General features: G+C 37.5%; 1 protein-coding gene across 1 annotated transcript in view; it reads left to right on the plus strand.

Annotated features, from left to right (window-relative positions):
• Positions 1-21,820, plus strand: part of Ak5 (adenylate kinase 5) — a 260,488-nt gene that overhangs the window by 51,494 nt on the left and 187,174 nt on the right. Inside the window, exon 6 of the mRNA XM_048351624.1 lies at positions 5,586-5,777. Coding sequence (XP_048207581.1) covers positions 5,586-5,777 — 192 coding nt within the window. The remainder of the gene's footprint in view (positions 1-5,585; positions 5,778-21,820) is intronic.

Consider the following 21,820-nt stretch of genomic DNA (forward strand, 5'->3'; position numbering starts at 1 on the left):
TATGATACATTAACTATAGTGACCAGTTATACAATAGAATTAATTTTTTCTCCTAACTAAAATTTAGTATCCTTTGACCACTATCTCATAAAAACTGTCCCCCTCCATAATTCTCTCTCCATTCAACTGTTAGATTATGAGCCTCCTAAGATGAGGGAAACATCTATTTCTCTTTGTATTACCAAGGTATAAGTTGTGGTGAAGTTGTTTGGAAACATGGCATAATTCTGAGCTACATCTGCAGTTCATTTTCATAGTCTATTAATTAATTCTCTTTAAGTGAGACTTTTGAATTACAAATGAAATTTGATGTCTTAACTATAAGACTATTCACTATTAACTATAGGACTGTTTTAGTCGGTGTTGAGTTGTGTTTTCCTACAAATCTGTCCATTTCATATAACTAAATGCTCTGTTATAATCATTTTTGTTAATTTCTGCTCTTTATCTTTTTCATCTTTCTGTGTTTTTTTAGTAGATCTAGAATTGCAATATTTTTATCCATTTTGAAATAGATGTTTAGAGCACTATCTCACTTTTCCTTTTTACCCTAACAAATGTATCCAAAACAATGGACACTCCTATGTTTGACTATGTACACCAAGTTTGAGAAAATAAAAATTTTACTGTCATTTAATTTAGCCATCTGCTAGGTTTATTTGACCACTCTTAGTGATTATTCTTGATCAGTGATCAGTGAGATTGTGTCCATATAAAATGATAATCAAATCCAATTATCTATCTGTTTCTCCTTGGTTATGATTATGTTTAATAAATGTTTAATGGTAAAAGAAGTAACTTAGATTACCTTTTCTCCATAGGCAGAGAAGGAAACCATTTTCGCCACATTTTAGAAACAAGTCTTCAGTTAGAGTCATAAAGCATAAAAGTTTTGTCTCCTGGATACTATGTGCTCATTGTAAGAACTACCAAGGCAGGGCATTTGAGTTTAAATGTTCTTGTTTTAAAATAAATTGTCATCAGAGCATGGAGATGATTACAAGTTGAGCATTGATTTGGTGAGATAGCCGCCATTATTGTTGGGTTTTTTTTTTTTTTATACTTTCCATAATTCCAGTTTTTTCTTTTCTTTCATGTCTGGCTTCCTGGTTTCTGACCTGAATTATGGAAGCTAAGATGACTTTACACATCTTCATACAGAGCAGAACAATGAAAATCCCTGACAATGGGGAATGTTAAAATGAGCCCACTTTGTAGTCTGACACAGTGAATGTCTTTTGCTTATACAAAGACAGTCATTGGTACTTTTTAACAGAACAATGGCTCAATGGCGGCTTAAAAATGGATGAAAATTAAATTTTCTATCCAGTAACAGAAATAAAAGAGCATTCACTTATTTCATTTGAGAAGAGAAATACTATCAGCAATTAAGAAATTTACTGCCATGTAGACAAAAATTATGTCTTTTTTATTCTGGTGCATTTTTAAGATTCATTTGCTCATTCATTCAATCAGCTCACATCTAAGGGGACATGGATAAGAAAAGGCGTGCCAAGAATCTTATGTTTCTCCTACTTGTCATCAGTGGGGTTAATTGAACACTGTGTGTGTGTGTGTGTGTGTGTGTGTGTGTGTGTGTGTGTGTGTGTGTGTACTGGAGTTTGGACTCAGGGCATTCCTCTCTCATTTAGCTTCTTTGCTCAAGGTGAGTGCTCTATCACTTGAGCTACTCCACTTCTAGCTTTTTGCTGGTTAACTGGAGATAGAGCTTCATGGACTTTAGTGCCCAGGCTGACTTTGAATCATGATCCTCAGATCTCATCCTCCTGAGTAGCTGGGATTACAGAAGTGAGCCATCAGTGACCAGCTCACTGAACACTTTTTATAGGATTCACATCTTGGTGGTTTTCCTTTAAAGTTAAGTTTAAGGAGAGAGACATAACAACTTAAATATGTTTTCCATTTTAAGTAGAGCACTGGTGGAGAGCATATGGACATAAGGAATACATATATGTGGTGTGTAGGAGTTGCTAGGAATCAGAGGTCTTACTTGTAGCTCGGGTCACACTGTAATCAGTTCACTGTCTCTTAACTACTGAGATGGTCTTGGCTATTTTATGTTTTAATTTTCCTTATTCACAGTTACAAGTCAATCCAAGCAAAAAATTAGGAATACTGTATATATCTCAAAAGCAAATCAGGTATGGTGTTTTCCTCCATATTTTCCCAGATATGTAGAGGCATAAATGAGAGGAGCATGGTCTGAGGCCTGCTCTGGGAAGACTCCATATGAAAACTAATTAAAGCAAACATGGCTAGGGCATGGTTTAAGTGTCACATCTCTAGCCTAGGAAGCCTGAAGCCCTGAGTTCAAACCTTAGTACATCAAAAATTGCAAAATGAAGTGAAAACTAAAGTTTAGTCATTTAAAAACAATACAATTTTATTCAAGTAGAAAAAATAAATTTCAGGTGGGCACCACCTATAGTTCTAGCTACTCAGGAGGCTGAGATCTGAGGATCACGGTTCAAAGCCAGCCTGGGCAGGAAAGTCCATAAGACTCTTATCTCCAATTAACCAGAAGTGGTGCTATGGCTCACAGTGGTAGAGCACTAACTTTGAGCAAAAAGAACTCAGGGACAGAGCTCAGGGCCTGAGTTTAAGCCCCACAATAGACGAAATTAATTAATTAGTTAATAAATTAATTTCAGCTTCTTGGGTTCTCTAAAAGCCAATTAAAGAGTATAGTAATAATGTTCAAGGCTACTTACAGCCTTCTGGTGTTGAAGAGAGAAATATTTATGTTGTAGTAGCCTGAAACAAAACACTAAATGCATTATTAACATCAACCATTTTATTTTTAAGTGCAAAGTAACAAAATTTTTAAATTCAAGACATTTTATCTGTATTCAATATTGACTAGGTAGTTCAGGTATTTTTTTCCTATGTTTTAATATATAATATCAAACCAAACACATTTTAATTGATTTACCAAAAATTATCTTATGTATTTCTTATGTAATTTATTTAAAATAAATTTTAAAATGCCTTTTTTATTATATCAGGTAAAGCTGAATATTACCAAGGATTATATTAAATATGAATTTCTATATATAATCTTTAAAAAAACAGAAGTTTTAACTTTTGGTACTCTATCGTATATTGTGAAATAGTTACAAGTGATTATCTCTATATTTTTTTAAGTTTCTAAAAAGTGATTTACATGTAAAGTTTTTGGAAATATTCCAGGTGCTGGTGGCTCATACCTTTAATCCTAGCAACTCACAACTCAGGAGGCTGTGATCTAAGTGTCATGATTTGAAGTGAATCCAGGCGAGAAAGTCCGTAAGACTCTTATCTCCAACAAACCACCAAATATATATACACAAACATATATGCATACATATGCACACATATACATATATATACATATGTGCATGTACATGTATACATATACATGTGTGTAAGTATACATACATATTTACATACATGTATGCATATATACATATAATATATGGAGCTGTGGCTCAAGTGATAGAGTGCTAGCCATAAGTGAAAAAAAAAGAAGAAGAAAGAGAGAAAGAGAAAGAAAGAAAAAGAAAGAAGGAAGAAAGGAAGGAAGGAAAGAAAGAGAAAAGAAAGAAAGAATGAATGAATGAAATTAAGAAAGAAAGAAAAGAAAAGAAAAAGTTCAGGGACAATGCACAGGCTCTGAGTTTAAGCTCTAAGACTGGCATTTTTAAAAAAGAATTTAGAAATACAGAATGACTATGTTGGTAGTTTCTCCCTTACTTTACAGTTCAGAAAACAAGGTAAGAGGCAGATGGTAGATTCTAGATTAAAACTCAGGATGAACAAAGTGTGTTAACACATTATCTATAATCTCAGTTACTTAGGAAGCAGAGGCAGGAGGATCTCCAGCTCAGATCTAGTCACAATAAAGTTAGGAAGGCCTTTTCTCTAAAAGAAAATACAAACCAAAGGGTAGGGAAGATCGCTCAAGTGATAGAATGCTAACCTAATATGTGGGGATGACTGGATTTCGACTTCATTTCTTATGTGGAAAGGTGCTGAGACTAATTTGGGGCTTAGCTGAGTCACCAAGTAACTTCAAAGACTTACAAATAGAATTGTTACATGGATATTTGAAAATGCCTGTCTAAAGGGCTCTTGGAAGTGAGTGATGAAGATGTAGATGGGAGATCCATCAACAGGAGGGTGGTAGGTGAAGACAAAGCCCTTGAAGGGTCACTGTGTGAATGAAACCTGGAGAGGGAAAATGTATGAGTTATGCCCTGAGCAGACCTCCACTTGGGGGTTTGAGGAATCAAAAATATGAGCAAAAAACGTGGAGAACAAGACTACACAGAACCAGGAAAGCTAAACATGGCATAAATTTCTTGAGTTTATATTGGCCTTCATTTTATTTTCATCCTGGTACTATCTCAGGCCAGTAGATCAGATATGTCTATTGACAAATGAAGACACTGAAGCTTAAAACAAAGTTAAACCATGTGCCTATGCCTCACTCAGCCATAGGGCAGCAACTCAAATCCACATGTCCCAGCCTCCAAAATCTATTTTCTCTGACCAATGGTCCCCAGAATACACACGACAATCCATTGTGGTATGGGAAGAAAACATCAAAAGCAATGATAATGATTGTCACCTCTAAAATTTTTATCTTTGTGTATATTTTACAATGTGCATCCTACATTAGTATAGGAATGTGTGTATATCATAAATAAATGTATCATTCATAAATTAAGAGGAATATGTCTATTGAGTAGGGGGCCACTCAAAATTATTAGCATGAGCATGCAATTTGAAAATTGGAAATTATTGCTTTAAACAACTATGCAAAACTGCCTTTTTTGCCTTGCCTTGTCCCTCAGTGAACAAATAAACTACATTCACTTCCTGTAGTCATGTTACCTTTCATTGCAATACTAGTTTTAATTCAGATAAGTAAAAAACTTTATTTCATAGGCTCCTTTCATGTCATTGCTTGGTATCTTCATAGAAGCATAGAGAAAGGCACTGAGATCAGACAGCAAATAGATCTGGATTCCAATATCAACTTTTACTTTCCTCTTGATGGGACCAAGTGTTTTATACCTCAGAGCCATAGTTTTCACATCTGTAAAATCAAGACACTATTTATCCTGTACATTGTTGTAAATTTTAGCAGTGGTGTAAGTAAAAAACTTAGCACTAGCTCTGGTATGCAGTAGGAAATTTGAAAAATGCAGCAGAGAGTAAAATAGCAGAAATGTACTTGCTGTGGACATCATCTATCTCCTAATAGTCACTCTTCTCTAAAATCAGTTTGCATATACTTCGGTGAAGTTTGGCTAGTATTGTTCTTTATTCAGCCAGGAAACTTATATGAGCATAAACAACAACAACAACAAAAAAACTGCTTTCAGATGTATAAAGAACCACTTCCTCCTGCCGCATGCTTTTTTCATGGACCCTGGCCTAATGTAAAATGACAGCCTGGGAAACAAGTTGACCAAAATGTTGAGGGTCAAGTATAGAAGAAAAAGAGGCTAATGCCACTGCCCACAATTGCATCACTTGGTATGTTGAATGGCTCTCGACATGTCTGATATTCTTCACAGATCTGTACTCCTGACTTGGTTGTTTTCCTGGCTTGCGCCAACCAGAGGCTCAAAGAAAGATTACTGAAACGTGCAGAACAACAAGGGAGGCCTGATGACAATCTAAAAGCTACCCAAAGGAGACTAATGAACTTCAAGCAAAACGCTGCTCCATTGGTTAAATACTTCCAGGAAAAGGGGCTCATCATGACAGTAAGTTAGTTTTACTCTCACATGCCCAGTACCAGAATGATTGTGTTTGTACTTGCTTACTTGCCATGTTGTGTTTTATTCCTTAGCCATTTGACTTCAGAAAGTGACTTTGGGAAGAACAATAGAATCAATTTTTTTTTTTTTTTGGCCAGTCCTAGGCCGTGAACTCAGGGCCTGAGCACTGTCCCTGGCTTCTTTTTTTGCTCAAGGCTAGCACTCTGCTAGCCTCACTCCACTTGAGCCACAGCACCACTTCTGGCTATTTTCTGTATATGTGGTGCTGAGGAATTGAACCCAGGGCCTCATGTATACGAGGCAAGCACTCTTGCCACTAGGCCATATTCCCAGCCCCTAGAATCAATTTTTTTAACTCAATCATTTTGACCTAACTTGCCTTTATTTAGCCATTATGATTCTTTTTTATATATTTCATTTTAGTTTAGTTGATTTTTATGAAAGATGGAAGATATTTAACCATATCTAAAAGTCTATACACCTCAAGAAAAAAAAAAACGTATGTTGACATTAACTATTTGTATTATTTTAAGCACTATGTGCCCAGTTCCACCACTCTTCTGCCTTTAAAAACCTTGCAAAATTGATAGACTTCTAAACAACAGTTGGCCTGTTGCTACTGTGGTGTTAAATTGTCTAGGTCTTCTGTACTACAGAAGTATGTGAGATTCTGATTTTCTAATGTCTTAACTTGACATTAAGAAATGACAGTGTATAAAATTGGGAGGACTTAATCCCTTTGCTTATTTGGAAGAGTAAAAATATTAATGTTTTTCTTGGTATTCAGTCTGCTTCATAGTTTATTATATTGAATGACAGATGACCCTCGATCACTTGTTAATGCCATTCTTAGAATCTAGAACAGTAGAGACAAAGGCTGAACTCAATTTGTGATTTCCCCACAATGTCAAATTTGAACACTAAGTCACAGGGACGACCAGTAGGATCACAGGCCATCTGAAGGAAGCCCTTTATGCAGGATGCCCCTTAACCCACAGCAGCTCTCCAGTAGCTAGGCATACGCAAGTCTCAACACAGCCTCCTTTCTGCCCTTGCCCATGGTTCTTGCCAGTGGGCTGCTAAGTCCACAAAATAACCTGATGAAAGTGACACATGCCCACCCAACCCCCCCAAATCACATATAAAACATCTTTTTACAATTGTTAAGCAACAACTGAAGCCCATTCAACAAAGTTTCTATGACCTAACAATTCCTGGGTTAAAATTTTCCTCATTAGACAAGGATGTCCTTAGACCTGAAATAGACCATCATGACATTTGAATAATAAACCTGACCATCTTGAAATATTTATTACAGTTGCTCATTGAGTCAAAGTTATCATGTCAGAGCGTTGTAAATCTGATCTGAAAATTATTCACAGTGCTAGAGTTCATTTTTTGGCTTAAAACAGACAATGAGTAATAAGAAAGATTAAGGAAAATGAGAGTAAATGTTTCTGTCGCTATTTTGGGAATGATTGTGTGTTTTTCTCATCATTTACCAATGCTGATTTTTGCATGGTGTCATGAAAAAGGAAATTCACCCTTTGAACCAAATCTCAACTTCAAGGTGCAGAGCCAGAGTTTTAATTGATATATGCAAGGAAGGCTGAGTGGTATCACCAGTGTTTCTGATTACTCCCTGCTTGTCGTGTTTGTCATTACTAGTAGAGTAGATTTCCCCAATGAATGCAGAGTAAGGATTGTTAATTTACTAATATTTTGCATGGAGGTGAAATGCCATTGCTTCTAATTGAAAGAGTCAATAACAATGTGGATGACAGCCTGAAACCTTGCTGCTAACACCAAATGAGATTTGAGATAAATACCTCTAATTACAGGGAGAAAACTTTCCTTGGCAAGTCACCTTTGGAAACCAATGAGCACAGACAAAGATCTGGAGAATATAATTGGGGGGAAAAGTATTCGGCCAATAATGCAAATGCTGCATCCTAGAACCCATCTTCTCTTTCAGAGGCTGGCTCAGACTTCAGTTTTGAAACTGAAATACATTTGGTAGAATTTCTTGTTTAAAGATGAGCCAAATAATAAAAGTGATCATCCTTACTAAGCACAAGCATGTTAAGATTTTAATAAAAATCTGTTGGTTGACAGAGCAAACCCCAAGTATATCTTTTTCTCTGTTGTTTCCTCCCTGTTCCTTTTCTTCACCATCTAATTGATTCATTTATTCATTAAGTAAATACTAATTGAAAACAAAAATACTCTGCTAGGGATTCAAAGCTAAATGCACAAAGAGCAAAGACTTTATTTCTTCACTCCTGTATTCAAACCACCCAGAACTGGATTTGTCCAGTCCATATTAAGTTCCAGGTAAAGGAGGACCTTTTCCTCTACAAAACAAGACAGTAAACAATGAGTTACCAAGTGTGATGACTGTAATTAGTTTTCAAATCTAGCAAATATGCAGAGAGCTCTCACCTATGTCATATACTGTGTTAGGGACCAGAATTCCCTGTAGTGACAAAATAGAGTCCTTCACCATCTATAAGTTGAATAGATCATTTATCTCTAAGCAAACTTCCTAAGGACCATCACAGAGATGATGACTGTATTCAGAGAAATTGAGAACTTCATCGAGAGGCCCCTCTTCTCCAGCATTTGGAGTCTAAAATCCACTTGGATTCCCAGCTTCACTAGCATTGAAATATTTCAGCATGCCCCGTGGCTGTGAATTATGGTAGCTGTCCTGGAATGCTTGTGGGTGTGGTGAGAGGATTTGGATAACATGATAGTGCTTAAGGTGCCTGGTTCAGATGCCATCACCTACTTACAGAGTACCTATCTTCTCTGTGACTCAGAGCCCTTTCCTGTAAAATGGGTGTAATTGCCAATTGCACCCAGGATGTTTGCGGAAATAAAATGGATATCAAGTGCTTAACATGGTATTTAGAGCGTTGTGTGTGTAAGGGTAACTTACAGGATCTATTTCATTTTGTTTGTATTTCTGCCTTTCTATCCCTTCCCCTTTAATTCTTGTCATCTTATTAAGTTATAAAGTTGACCTAGTCATAGGAGTTGCAAAGTATATGAAGAGGCTTCTTAATTCATAACCAAATTTACCAACTGGATCTCTTCAGCCAGAAAAAAAGGTAGATTACAAAATACTAAGATCAGGACTATTTCTTGCTTCCTAACACATTATCCTGGAGAAATGGGTAAGTGACTATAACCAGGCCTCATATTCCTGAATCTCAGGACAATAGATGAAAATAGGAGTTGGAAGCATGGCTCAGTTGGAAGAGCACTAGCCAATGAGCAAAAATGGCAGGTACTGAGGTCAAGTCCTGATCTTGGACCCTTAGAAGGAAGGAAGGAAGGAAGGAAGGAAGGAAGGAAGGAAGGAAGGAAGGAAAGAAGGGACAGAGGGAGGGACAGAGGGACGGATAAAGGGAGGGAGGGGAAAGCTAGAGAGCAAGGAAAGCAAGAAAAGAAGAGAGAGAGGGGAAAGAAAGAAAGGGAGAGAGAAAAAGGAAGGAAAGAAAGAAAAGAAAAATGAGAATAATGTTTGACTAAAAGCAGCTAGGGTAATGTTGGCTTTTTACCTTTACAAAGTAAGGGAATTAGAAATAAAGGACCATATTTTCTTGCCATTCTTTAAAAGGGGTATTTTTAACTCACACACTCAAAGAAAGACAGAGAGAGAGAGAGAGAGAGAGAGACAGAGACAGAGGCAGAGACAGAGACAGAGACAGACAGACAGAGAGAGAGAGAATGGTTAATAGATTCTAAATGAAGTTTCTAAACAAATGCTTGGCTTTTACAAAAACTCCCAGCATCTGCTTCATTTGTTTTATTTTCCCTTGGCAATGGGAATTTTTCATTACCAACTAGCAACAGTCCTGAGGACCACTATAAGAAGATACACTTTTGTCCTGCTACACTGTTTATTTCTTCAGCAATGACGCTGGGCCTGCAGACCTCTATGTGTGCTTCCATTTCTTAATGTGCCCCATAGCACTTTAAATTTGAGAATCCCTTTGATGACATTTCAAGTTTACTACTGAAACTATGCAATTCTCTACCCACCAGATACTTTTAACCCCAAGGAAAAATAAACAGGAACAGTAAAAGTTAATTTAGACAGAACTGCTGGGTAATTATTCATTAACTTCCAGCTTCCTGGGAATCAGCACTCACATTTAAATTACAAAAACACTTTTCCCTAAACTCCATTGGCTGATCATCATTTCCATCTCCTTAGCATAAGTGGGCAGGATATAAAAGAGAAAGTGAGAGTGAGAAAGGCAGTCAGAGGAGGTAGAGAGATGGAGAGATAATAGACGAACGAACGTATGATAGATAGATAGATAGATAGATAGATAGATAGATAGATAGATAGATAGATAGATAGATAGATAGATGGATGGATAGATAGTTAATCAGGCTAAACAACATAAGAACATAAAATCAGGAGATTCAGTAGCTACCTGAACATAAGAAAAGTAACAAAAACTCTTCAACTTAATAGGAAAAAATTGTTACAGTGTCTAATTGATAAAAGGCTGATGAAATTTCCATCTGTAAGAGGTTGAAAACACTTTTTCTGTAAGCACCAAAGCTATTATGTCCTGTTTAAACATCCATTGCCACATATGCCACAGTTATGCCACATAACTCATACTGTTTGTTGGATCTAGTAACTAAGAAAGTAGTCAAGGAAGAATTACTAAAGGTTAGTAAGTAGGAAGCACCAGAGAGGCATTCCACAGAACACTTTCGTAAGCACAGTGTATGTGTGCACCTACATAGATGACCCTCTGGCTTTTTTTCCCAGTGCCTTGAATATTTTTAAATTTAGTAAACAGTACTTTCTGACATGAAACTTGGTCATGAAAGGACCTAGAAATGATGCATTAATTTTTTTCTTGACTTGAATAAAGAGTAAATTATAAGAAATATGCTTTCTAGGCAGCAAACATCAAAGCATACTGTGTGCCAAGTGGGCAAGACTACACTCTCCTTAGAAAAAGCACCATGGTTCATTTCAGGAGGGTACCATCCCTGTGGGTTCATCATAGCTACCTTCTAATGCTAGGTCTTTATAAAGGTGGCTCAAAAATAGCAGAACTAAATTGAAAAGCAAATCTGATAACTTTCATAAATTTTCATTACTGTGGGTTCTAAAAACTGAAATACTATGATGCTAGTCTCATTATCTGATCTTTCATATGGAAGAAAATAAAAGCACTTGGCAGGTCAGTTATCTGCACACCAAGTCTCAACCCACATGTGGCAAAGTGACATCCACAAACCTAGAGAGGAGATTAGGCCAGTTCCTCAACAACAGATCAGAGAAAGCAGGCAGTTGCCATCTTTTTGCACATTCTGTCTCTGAAACAAACACACTCCCTGACTCACAACTTTGCCATCCCCAAAGCTCACTCTGCTCCATATCAGTGGTTTTCACACTCAGCAGGCAGAAAGCAAAGCAAATGACTCAGTGAATACATCTCCTTTAAAGCTGGAAATGGAAGCAACCTGCTGTTAGCTCCTAATGATAAATCTTCTCAAACCAGCAATGCAGTGTTCTCTTAGTGAGGTTCTGTAAAGTATTTGCAGGCAAAATAGGAAAGAACTTTAAGAATGAGCCTGTGTCCTGTTCTGCATTTTATTACTACAGACACTTGTGGAATAGAGTACAAAAAAAAAAAAAAACCTAAATGATCATTAGTATAAAGCAGTGGCACTGTGGCTCAAAGTGGTAGACCAGTAGCCTTGAGCAAAAGAGCTCAGGGACGGTGCCTAAGGCCTGAATTCAAGCCTCATGACTGACAAAAAAAAAAAAAGGAAAAACATCAGGAGTGGAGCTGCAGCTCAAGTGATAGCACATTAGTCTTAAACTCAGAAAGCTCAAGACAGCACCCAGGCCCAGGCCCAGAGTTCAAGCCCCAGGACACACACATACACACACACACACACACACACACACACACACACACACACACACACGAGTGAAAACCTGTGATATAGCTACACATTTTGAGTTCATCTATGTCACTCAACATGATGTTCTCCAATTCTTCTACAGATATAATTATTTCATTTTTACTTGTAATGAATTTTCATTTATGGTTTTATAATATCCCATGGTATATATTTACCATATCTCTTAATCCATTCATCTGTTGTTGGACACTTTGTCTGGGTTCACTGTTTGGGTATCATGAAGAGGACTGCAGTAAACATAGTTATGCAAGTATATAGAAAAGTTACTGATTATTGAGTGTTAACATTATACCTTGATATATTTTCAAAGGTGTTCATCAGATCTAAAAGGTTTTTGGTGGAGTCTATAGGTTCTAATAAATGTAGGATGATATCATTTTCCTATCATGGTATTTTCTTCCTTCCTGTTTTGAATCCCCTTTTTTCTTATCCCTGCCTCACTGCTCTGATTAGGATAAGAGTGAAGAACGTGGACACTTTTTTGCCTTATTCCTGACTTATGGGGAAATTATTTCAGTTTTTCATCATTTAACATGATGGTTGCCCCCATGCATTTGAAGAAGTAACCAGGCACCTGAAATTTCCCAGTAAATAGTCTTGACCAGGTTTAGGACTGAAAAGAAGAAGATGGATAGAGAGAGAATAGATGGAGGCTAGAGATGGAAACAAGGGATGAACAGTCAGGGAAGAAGTAGGGAAATTGAAGTATTTTATCTTAACGATCATAATTACTTGTTGATTTCCTCTTCTCCCTTACTGAGACATTTAATGTACTTCAGTGTAAAATAGCCTTGAGAATAGACTCATTCATCGGTTTCTTTGTATAGGCAGTTATTTTGAGGTTTCTAGCTGATGTACAATACTCAAAGATAAATGAAAAATGTTTGTTTGATGCTTTCAAAACCCCACATGAAGTAATAAAACAACTCTGAATTCAGGAAGATGTTATAGAAAGGCAGCTTGAATGGTAAGAAGTATGAAACAGGTTCTGCTCTGAAATGACCTGCTTAGCAGAGACTGTGTAGCTAGCACACTGGCAGAGATAATCTTAGTGGGTGCTTGAACTATGTTTGGACTTAACACATATTGATTGAGATAGTTGCATACTACCTGAATTGATTGTTGGATTCATGCATACGTGTTGGACTTCAGTTCCTAACTCTGAGTATCAAACTTACGTGTATGTAGACTTCACTTTAATTGAATAAGATACTCAATAATGTTTTTCACTCAGGCTTTGAAAAATCCATGCTTTCTCCCATGGTCTGGCCTCTAGCCATTGCTAATTCACAGGTTATTTGAAGGTGTCAGTAACCATGAGAGATTTCTCAGAAAATACCACAGAGTGTTGCTTCAAACAATTTCCACGGTTGTCAAATTTAGAATCAAGGAAGATAAATTTTTTTTTAAAATGGGTTTCTTTGGTAAGAAAACCTTGTTTCATACCTGAAATTTTATTCTGAAAATATAAAGAATGCTACTTTTTCTCCTCTGAATTCCTACTTAACACTTACACAAACACTTCCACCATCCCTTGATATATATTTGATACCATTTTTTTTTCAGTTGTTCCACCAAGTCTTTAGAATTCTTGTATTCATGGGAAACTAACTCTGGCTGAAATACAAAAGGATATTATTCTTTACAATTGAATCATTAGTACAGAAGAAATGTCCAACTAAACAGGTCTTGGAAAGCCGTGGAAAAGTGCTTTGGGTCATGTAAACAATGCTGGATGATGGAAACTTCTGATTTTATCACTTCCCCTTGAATTCCTAAAACAGTGAGATTTGGTATTAACAATAACAACGCATTAATTTCTTAAAATTGTCTAAACAACTCAATAAGCTATCTATATTGACTGTCATACTCTCTCTGAAATGATAGTCAAAACTTAAATTGTGAGAGAAAAAGGAACACAGGAAACTTCAATTTTTCATTATCTTCCAATATTCGTGTTTATACAGAGATTGCATGCTCTGTATAAACTGGTGACAATCCTCATGGGCACAAGTAGCCATGTTGATTCTATTCATGGAAATTAGGGTATTTTATAGAGTAACCTGTTTTTCTGTGGGTGTAATGCTAGTTACTGGGGCTTGCACTCAGGGCCTGGACACTGTCCCTGAGCTTTTTTGCTCAAGGATGGTGCTTTACCATTTGAGCCACAGCTCGACCTGTAGCAATAAGAGTCTCACAGATCACCTTCCTGTGGTTGTACCTACACTATCTCTGTAATCTTATCTTAGTATATTGGAAACCATGTATACTGGTATTGGAACTAGGAAATTGAAAGGGAATACCAAAATTGAGAGACACAGGGTAAAAAAAGACAAACAACTACAAAAGCAATACTTGCAAAACTGTTTGGTGTAAGTGAACTGAACACCTCAGGGGGGAAAGGGAAAGGGGGAGGGGGGAAGGGGGTATGAGGGACAAGGTAACAAACAGTACAAGAAATGTATCCAATGCCTAACGTATGAAACTGTAACCTCTCTTTACATCAGTTTGATAATAAAAATTTGAAGAAAAAAAAAAAGATTCTCACAGATTTTCCTTCCTGGGCCAGCTTTGAATCTGGATCCTCAGATCTCAGCCTCCTGAGCAGCTAAGATTATAGATGTGATCCATGGTAACTGGCCTAATCCTACTTTTTATGAGTCTGTACTCTTTTTTTTTTGGCCAGTCCTGGGGCTTGGACTCAGGGCCTGAGCACTGTCCCTGGCTTCTTTTTGCTCAAGGCTAGCACTCTACCACTTGAGCCACAGCGCCACTTCTGGCAGTTTTCAGTATATGTGGTGCTGGGGAATTGAACCCAGGGCCTCATGTATATGAGGCAAGCACTCTTGCCACTAGGCCATATCCCCAGCCCCTGTACTCTTGATATTATTATACTTACTGTCCACATAATTTCACTGTCTACTTTCTTCTTTATAGTTCCATGATCTTCTTTAAAGTTTTGCTTTTGATCCATGGCTGGAGCCTGTAAATTCAAATTTAATCTATATTTACTACATAACCATACTAGTGGTTTTTCAACTATATGACGACCCTCATAAGTGCATTGCATATTTTATATGTATGACAAAGCCAAAAAGTGTTTCAGCTTGGAAACTGTTGTTCACATCTTTAAAGTTGGTACTTGTAAAATTTCTCTCCTTCAGCGCCATAAACATAATTTCTTCTTTAGGTCTGACATCTCTTAGTTCAAAATTAAAGTGTTAAATTGCACATCAAATTTTGAATCTTTTGTGTTCTACTATACCAGAAAGTAAATTGCAGGTCTTCAGATAATACAAGTTTCAGCAATATTGGGCAATGTCACTGAAACAAAAGCCCAATAATGGAAAGTATTTCAACCAGTTATTTTATCTTTATATCCCAAACTATGAGAAACAGGCTAGTACATACAATATATTTAGTAAAATTTGCTGTGTAAAATGAGTATTTGTATTTTTATATATTAAATACACAAAGGGGCTTCATTATGATATTTCTGTGCATGCATATAATTACTTTGATTATGTTCATGCTCTCCTTTGCCATTTCATATTATCCCCATCTCATCTTCCCCTTTTCCTTTCCCCTTCCACCTCCCAGTAATCCCCCTCTTTATTTTTGTGATCTTGTTTTTTTGTCTACTTAGGTCCCCCCAATCTCAACAAATGAGAGAGAACATGTACTACTTGTCTTTGTAGGACTGGTTTGTTTCAGTTAACATGACGATTTCCAATTCTATCCATTTTCCAGAAAATGACATAGTTTCATTCTTTTTTTAAATGTCTGAGTAGAGCTTCGTTTGTATATATACCACTTTTTTTTACTATTCATCCATTTGGTGGGCACCTAGGCAGACTCTATAGCTAGGGTATGATGAATAGTTCCTTGATAAACATGCATATGTAGGTATCTTTACAGTAAGCTCACTGATTCCTTTAGGTATATATCCAGAAGTGGTATGACTGGATCATATAGAACTTCTATTTCCAATTTTTGAAGAACCCCTATACTGACTGCCATAGTGGAAAACATTACTTCTTGGCTTTGGAAACAAAAAGAAAAGAATCTAAAAAACAAGCAGATAAAGCCCACACAGTTGAATGAAAGTATCACCATCTATCAAAGGAGAAAAAGCAGAAATAGGGCAGGCGAACAAAACCTCAGAAGGCAGAGGCAGAGAGGTTGTATTTATCATGGTTATAGACCAGCTCTTAACTTTTTACAAGTTAATAAAACTGTTAGGGCCTCAGTTCTTCTGTCTGAAAACTACTCTCTTAACAATGAGGATTCTCTTAGGCAATGACAACTGAGTGTGAAAGGGTAATTAAGGCATTCCATGTAGATCCCCACATAGAAAAAGCACCCCTCACACACCATTATTCTCATTCCTATTATTTGGATGATATTGCTTCAGTACTAGCCAGAAATATTCTTAGTGCCATAGCAACCACATGTGCTGTGTACTTCTCCTACTGATTCTTTCACTAGCTTGGATTTCTGACAAGACAGAGATTCTGTATTCCAATGACATTTTTATTTCAATCTCAGAAAGGTGATTTCTATAGTTCCAATGAAATGATGAACTGGGAAAATCAAACATAGCTTACCAGTTGAAAGAAGTATTGTCAAATCTTTCACCAGCTATGAAAGTCCTCCAAGTTACTTTATGGGCCCTTAGTGGTGGTTTTTCTCTCTTCTTTCTTTTTCCAGTCTTACTTTCACTCCCTTCCCACTTTCTTGCTCTCTGAGGAGGATTTCAGTAGGCAGCATGAATGTTGCACAGGGATGCCCAATCTCATAGTGTGCACATGCCTATGTCACTCAAACCCTGCTTAACCCAAAGGAACTCCATGTTGTGAAAATGATAGAATGGACTTGTATTGGGTACTTTCCTTACTGCTGAGACAAAGTATCCACCAAAATAAATTAAAGAAAGAAACAACTACTTTACTCTCATAACTCCTTGGACAAATGCACTTGGGCAGAGCATCATGAGAGCAAGACCATGGAAAAAGAGGCTGGCCTCTTAGCAAGAGAAAGGATCAGGACGAGATCTAGTCTCCAGCAGCCTGCCCCTAGTGACCTCTTCTTCCGCACAGCTCCCACCTCACAATAAAACCACTATATTATGAATCTGTCAAAGTATTAATCTATTTATTAGATCAAAGCCCTCATGATCTAATTATCTCTGGAAAGGTCATGACAGACACCTCCACAAGTATACTGTTTTAAAATCTCACAGGTTATTCTCAATTTAATCAAGTTAACAATCAAAGTTAACCATTGCAGGACTGTATAAATAAGGTGTTAAGAGAATGCAGTGTGGGCTGGGGATATGGCCTAGTGGCAAGAGTGCCTGCCTCAAATACATGAGGCCCTGGGTTCGATTCCCCAGCACCACATATACAGAAAATGTCCAGAAGTGGTGCTGTGGCTCAAGTGGCAGAGTGCTAGCCTTGAGCAAAAAGAAGCCAGGGACAGTGCTCAGGCCCTGAGTCCAAGCCCCAGGACTGGCAAAAAAAAAAAAAGAAAGAAAGAAAGAAAATGCAGTGTGATAAAATGGATCAGGCTGACATTGAAGTCACCAAAACCAAGGCTTGAATCCTAGCAAGTTTTTTATTGTTATTGTTTTTTAAATTTACTTATTGTCACTGTAAAGGTGATGTACTGAGGGGTTATGGATTAAATAAGTGAGATAGAGTACATTTCTTTTTGAACCATGGAAATCTTACCCTCAGTCTCTCCCAGTTTTTCCCTCCAGTCCTCATCCACAAGTTGTACAGTTCATTTTCAACATAGTGCCTAGAGAGTATCACTGCTGCATTTGTTCATCCTTTGTCCCACCATTTCTATGACCGCCTCTTACCATCCTAAAGACAAACAAACAAATGAGAAAACAACAAACAAATGAGGGAATGAAAACTAAAACATCAACAAATAAAATTAAAACCTCTTCTTCCTATTTCCCAGAGTTCATTTAAACATTATTTTGTATGGCCAGATGGACAAGCTATAGCACCTATGTGATCCTTTTCTAAGAATATCCTCTTTTGGTCTCACTCTGTGTGAATGCCTAGAGACCTGTATAACTTATAATGTCCTAGTATTTTGGTTTTTTTTTTTTCTTTTACCATCCAGTGTGTTTATTTATAGATTTATAGGTACATTCTAGTTACCACCAATGAGGGAAACGATGCAACTTATGTTTCTCTGAGTCTGGCTTACTTAGTTTAATATCATTTTTCTAAGTCTTAGTCTTTCCATTTCCTGCTGAATAATACAATATCATTCTTTCTGATGAATGAGTAGAATTCCATTGTGTATATATACCATATTTTATTGATTCATTTGTCCACTGAAGGACATCTGGGTTGATTACATATTTTGGTTATGATAAACAATGCTGCAGTGAACATGGTTGTGCTGGTAGCTTTAATGTGACCCTGTTTGTGTTCTATTGGATAAATGCCCAGGAGTGGAATTTTCCTAGCAAGTATTTTTTAGCTTGTCTAAAGTGAAGGTCTCTTCAGTAAAATAAGGATGGCAATAACTTTCAAGATTAATTAAGGACTAGAACTGATATTTTAAAACAGTCAAGTCTCATTCAGTAGTTAAATTATACATCTGTAAAGTATTACTGTCTATAATCCATACCCCACAACAAATAAGTCTAGTCAAAATATGTCATACTCCACAATAATAATAGCTCACACTTTTTGAATACCTCTCATTACTGAAGAGTATCATATAAATGTTTTTAGGAAGATGACATGTGCTTGGTAATAATTTCTCTTCTACCACATGTTCAGTCATATCTAATGTATATTCATTCAAAACATTCAGTTCCATGAGAAACCTGAAAAATACTTCTGAAAGCCACTTACTCATTACTTTCCAAAATGACTAAATCAGGAGTCAACAGCAACAGCAACTTATTTTAATGGAGGCATTTTCAGAAGAAATGTCAACCACAAATCTGTCCTGGCAGATGCGCACCATGGTATTTTCTGTCATCCTCCTTAACACTGGCAAGTGGGAGCTGCCTGAAGGATGAGCAGCTTTCAAGTTTCTATCAAAGAAGGAAAAAGGAAGTCTGTTTACTGTGCTTTTTAGTTTCTTTTTAATGTAAAAATTTTAGGCTTCAATTTTGTAAAACAAGTAACATGTGTGGAGGTAGGGGGGGGGTGTGCACACATGCATAAACATGCGCACATGCATGGGCTCATACATGTACATATGCATTCTAGTAAGTGGATAGGCAGGGAGTGAGAAATGCAAAGCAGTATATTATGAAGGTAAAATCATCCATTATTCTGTAATCCAGAAATAATCATTAGTAACTTTTTCAGTTTACATGCAATGTTTTCCTATGATATTTGATGATATGAGAATGTAATCATGTTGTATTTTGTGTTAAATGTTTTTAATCTTAGCATTCAATCCTAAGCATGTTTGCAAGATGCCAGTTGAGAAAACTTGCCTTCTAGAAGCCTCTTTAGTGATGCCCCAGTGTTTCTACTCCACAGAATTGGTATGAGATTCAAAGCAGGAAGTATGCAAGTTCTTTGTAAAACACTTATGCTGCACACAAAAGTGGAGTTCCTATTTCTTCTGATCCTGTTCTGTGAATATTGGCCAGGCCTAGGTTCATTTGTTTATTAAGGCTGGTGGAGGAAGACGGCAGAGGAGCAGCAGAGCCCTAGCTGAGCTCCCTCCGACATCGCAGTTTTCTCACCCCATAGAAACTTTTACTCCTAGAAAGACAGCCAGAGTAAGTTCTAACAGTACAGGGATTCTGGCCAGGAAGGAAAAATCGACTTTGCTCGTCTGAAAACACAGATTTGAGCTCCCGGCGGAGTCCCACCGCCGCACCAGTGCCGGCGCCGGCACAGCGCCCGGCACAGCAACCCGCACTCAGCCTGGCTAAAGCACAGAGCGTATACCAGGGAGAAATCCTCTAGATGGCGGCTGAGCACGGACGACCTGAAATCGCAGAGAAAGCGAATTTCTAAATTTAAAGCAAAAGCGGCCAGCAGCTACCGGAGGCACAGAAACACCAGACGGGGTAACAAACAGTTCCTGGAACAGCTAAACGGTCCTGTCACAGAGGAAGCCCAATTCCCAGCCCCAAACGGAGCTGCATTCCATAGCCACCTCCTCCAAGGAGGCCGCCTCCCCCAGGCAAGCAACTCTCAGCCGGGTAAAACAAGCCAGAGGTGCCCCGCCCTGCTGAGTCCACAGCCTATTCAAAGCCAGGCATCAAAGGCAGCGGGCCCACAGCAGACAGAGGAGCCACAGTTCCCGAGACTGCTCACGTCCCAATCTACAGAGGACACCCAAGGCCTATCTGCAAGCTGTGCGAACCACAGAGACCCAGGATTGCACCAACAGGGGAGAAGGGTCAGAACAGATCCACCCCTTGCAAACTGAAATCAAGGCAAACCAGCCAATCAGGAAAATAGACTGCAGACCATTGCAAGGAAACCAGAGACTGGGGAAAGACTACCCAAACAAGGAGGACTCCATTTTTTTTTTCTTTTCAAACATTTTTTAAACTTTTTTTTTTAATTTATTTTTAATTTTTTCACTTCTGAAACGTCGTTGGTTTTTTGTTTGTTTGTTTGTTTTCCATTTTTGCCAGTTTGTTTTATCAAGTTTTTGTTTGTTTGTTTGTTTGTTTGGACTGTTCCTTTTCTGTTTTTCTTTCATTTTTTTTCCTTTTTTTTCATTTTAAAATAATTTTTCCTTGTTTTGTGCATCTGTCTTCCAGTATTTTTACTTTATGTCTCTCTTTGCAATCTCTTTCTTTAAAAATTACTTTCCTATGAATAACACCTCCATTCTTTTCTGCTAACTCCCCATTGTCTATCATTTTAACCTTGTTCTTTCTACTGATTCTACTCTTCTCCACATTTCCACGTCACTGAAACTAAACCAAAATCACCCCCCCAATACATTTTAGTCTATTCTCTTTACTCCCTCCAACCTCCTGACTTACTGCCTAGACCTAAAGGTTCCATTGACTCCTGGTTATTGGATAGAGGGTATCCCAGCTTAATCTGAGTGAATCAAAGGGGTTCATAGAGAAAGCCAGTCCTAAAAGAACTTAATATGAAAACAAGAAATGCGTATAGGCTTGTAACAATAAATAAGTAACTACTGAATACAGGGCCCAGGATCGGTTGTTATATTAAATTGTATTCTTTAGGAACACCAAATCTAATTTTGTAGACAGGTATAAAAGGTATCTGTATATAATTGTGAACCTGTAATATTTACACAACAATGCTTGGTAAGAGCTGCTTTGGGTCTTAAACGGTGCTCACAGGTGCTGGTAGACTGGCATTCCCAATCCAAATGGGCAGAAGGAACACAAGAAAGATGGCAAACAATGAAGTCTTATCCCCCACTCAAAACAAGCAGGAAGCAGAGCAGTCAATCAAAGACATAGAAGAAAACCCCCCAAATGCTCTACAAAGTCTACTGATAAACATGATAAATGAAAAGTTTGAATCTCTTCAGTCAATTATTCTAGAGCGTGAGGAGGCAAAGCAAACATTAATGGAGAATTTCATGGCATCCACAAATAGGAAGATAAATGAACTTCAAGAGTCAACTGAAAAGATAGCTACCCAGCTTAAAGATTTGAGAGACAACAATCAAAACCAAAGTAATGAAGTTAATGAAGTAAAGAAGTCCATACAAGACCTAAGAAATGACATGGAAATCATCAGGAAAGACCAGTCCAAGGAAAAGAGATTCGAAATCAAGTAGCTAGCCTATAGTCCCGACTCACTGAAGCAGAGGATCGAATCTCAGGAGCTGAAGATTCCTTAGATTCTATGGAGAAAGATCAAAAATCAGTACAAATCCAGTCCAATCAACAAAACAGATCGCTACAGGAGATTCAAGACACGATCAGGAAGCCCAATTTAAGGATAATAGGTATTGAGGAAAACGTGGAGAAAGAGGTTAATGAGATAGGCAATCTATTTAACAGAATATTAGCTGAGAACTTCCCAAACAAGAAGCATTTAGAAACCCAAACCGACCAGACC

The sequence above is a fragment of the Perognathus longimembris genome, chromosome 7 (assembly GCF_023159225.1).
Source record: "Perognathus longimembris pacificus isolate PPM17 chromosome 7, ASM2315922v1, whole genome shotgun sequence".
In the NCBI taxonomy this organism is placed as follows: domain Eukaryota; kingdom Metazoa; phylum Chordata; class Mammalia; order Rodentia; family Heteromyidae; genus Perognathus; species Perognathus longimembris.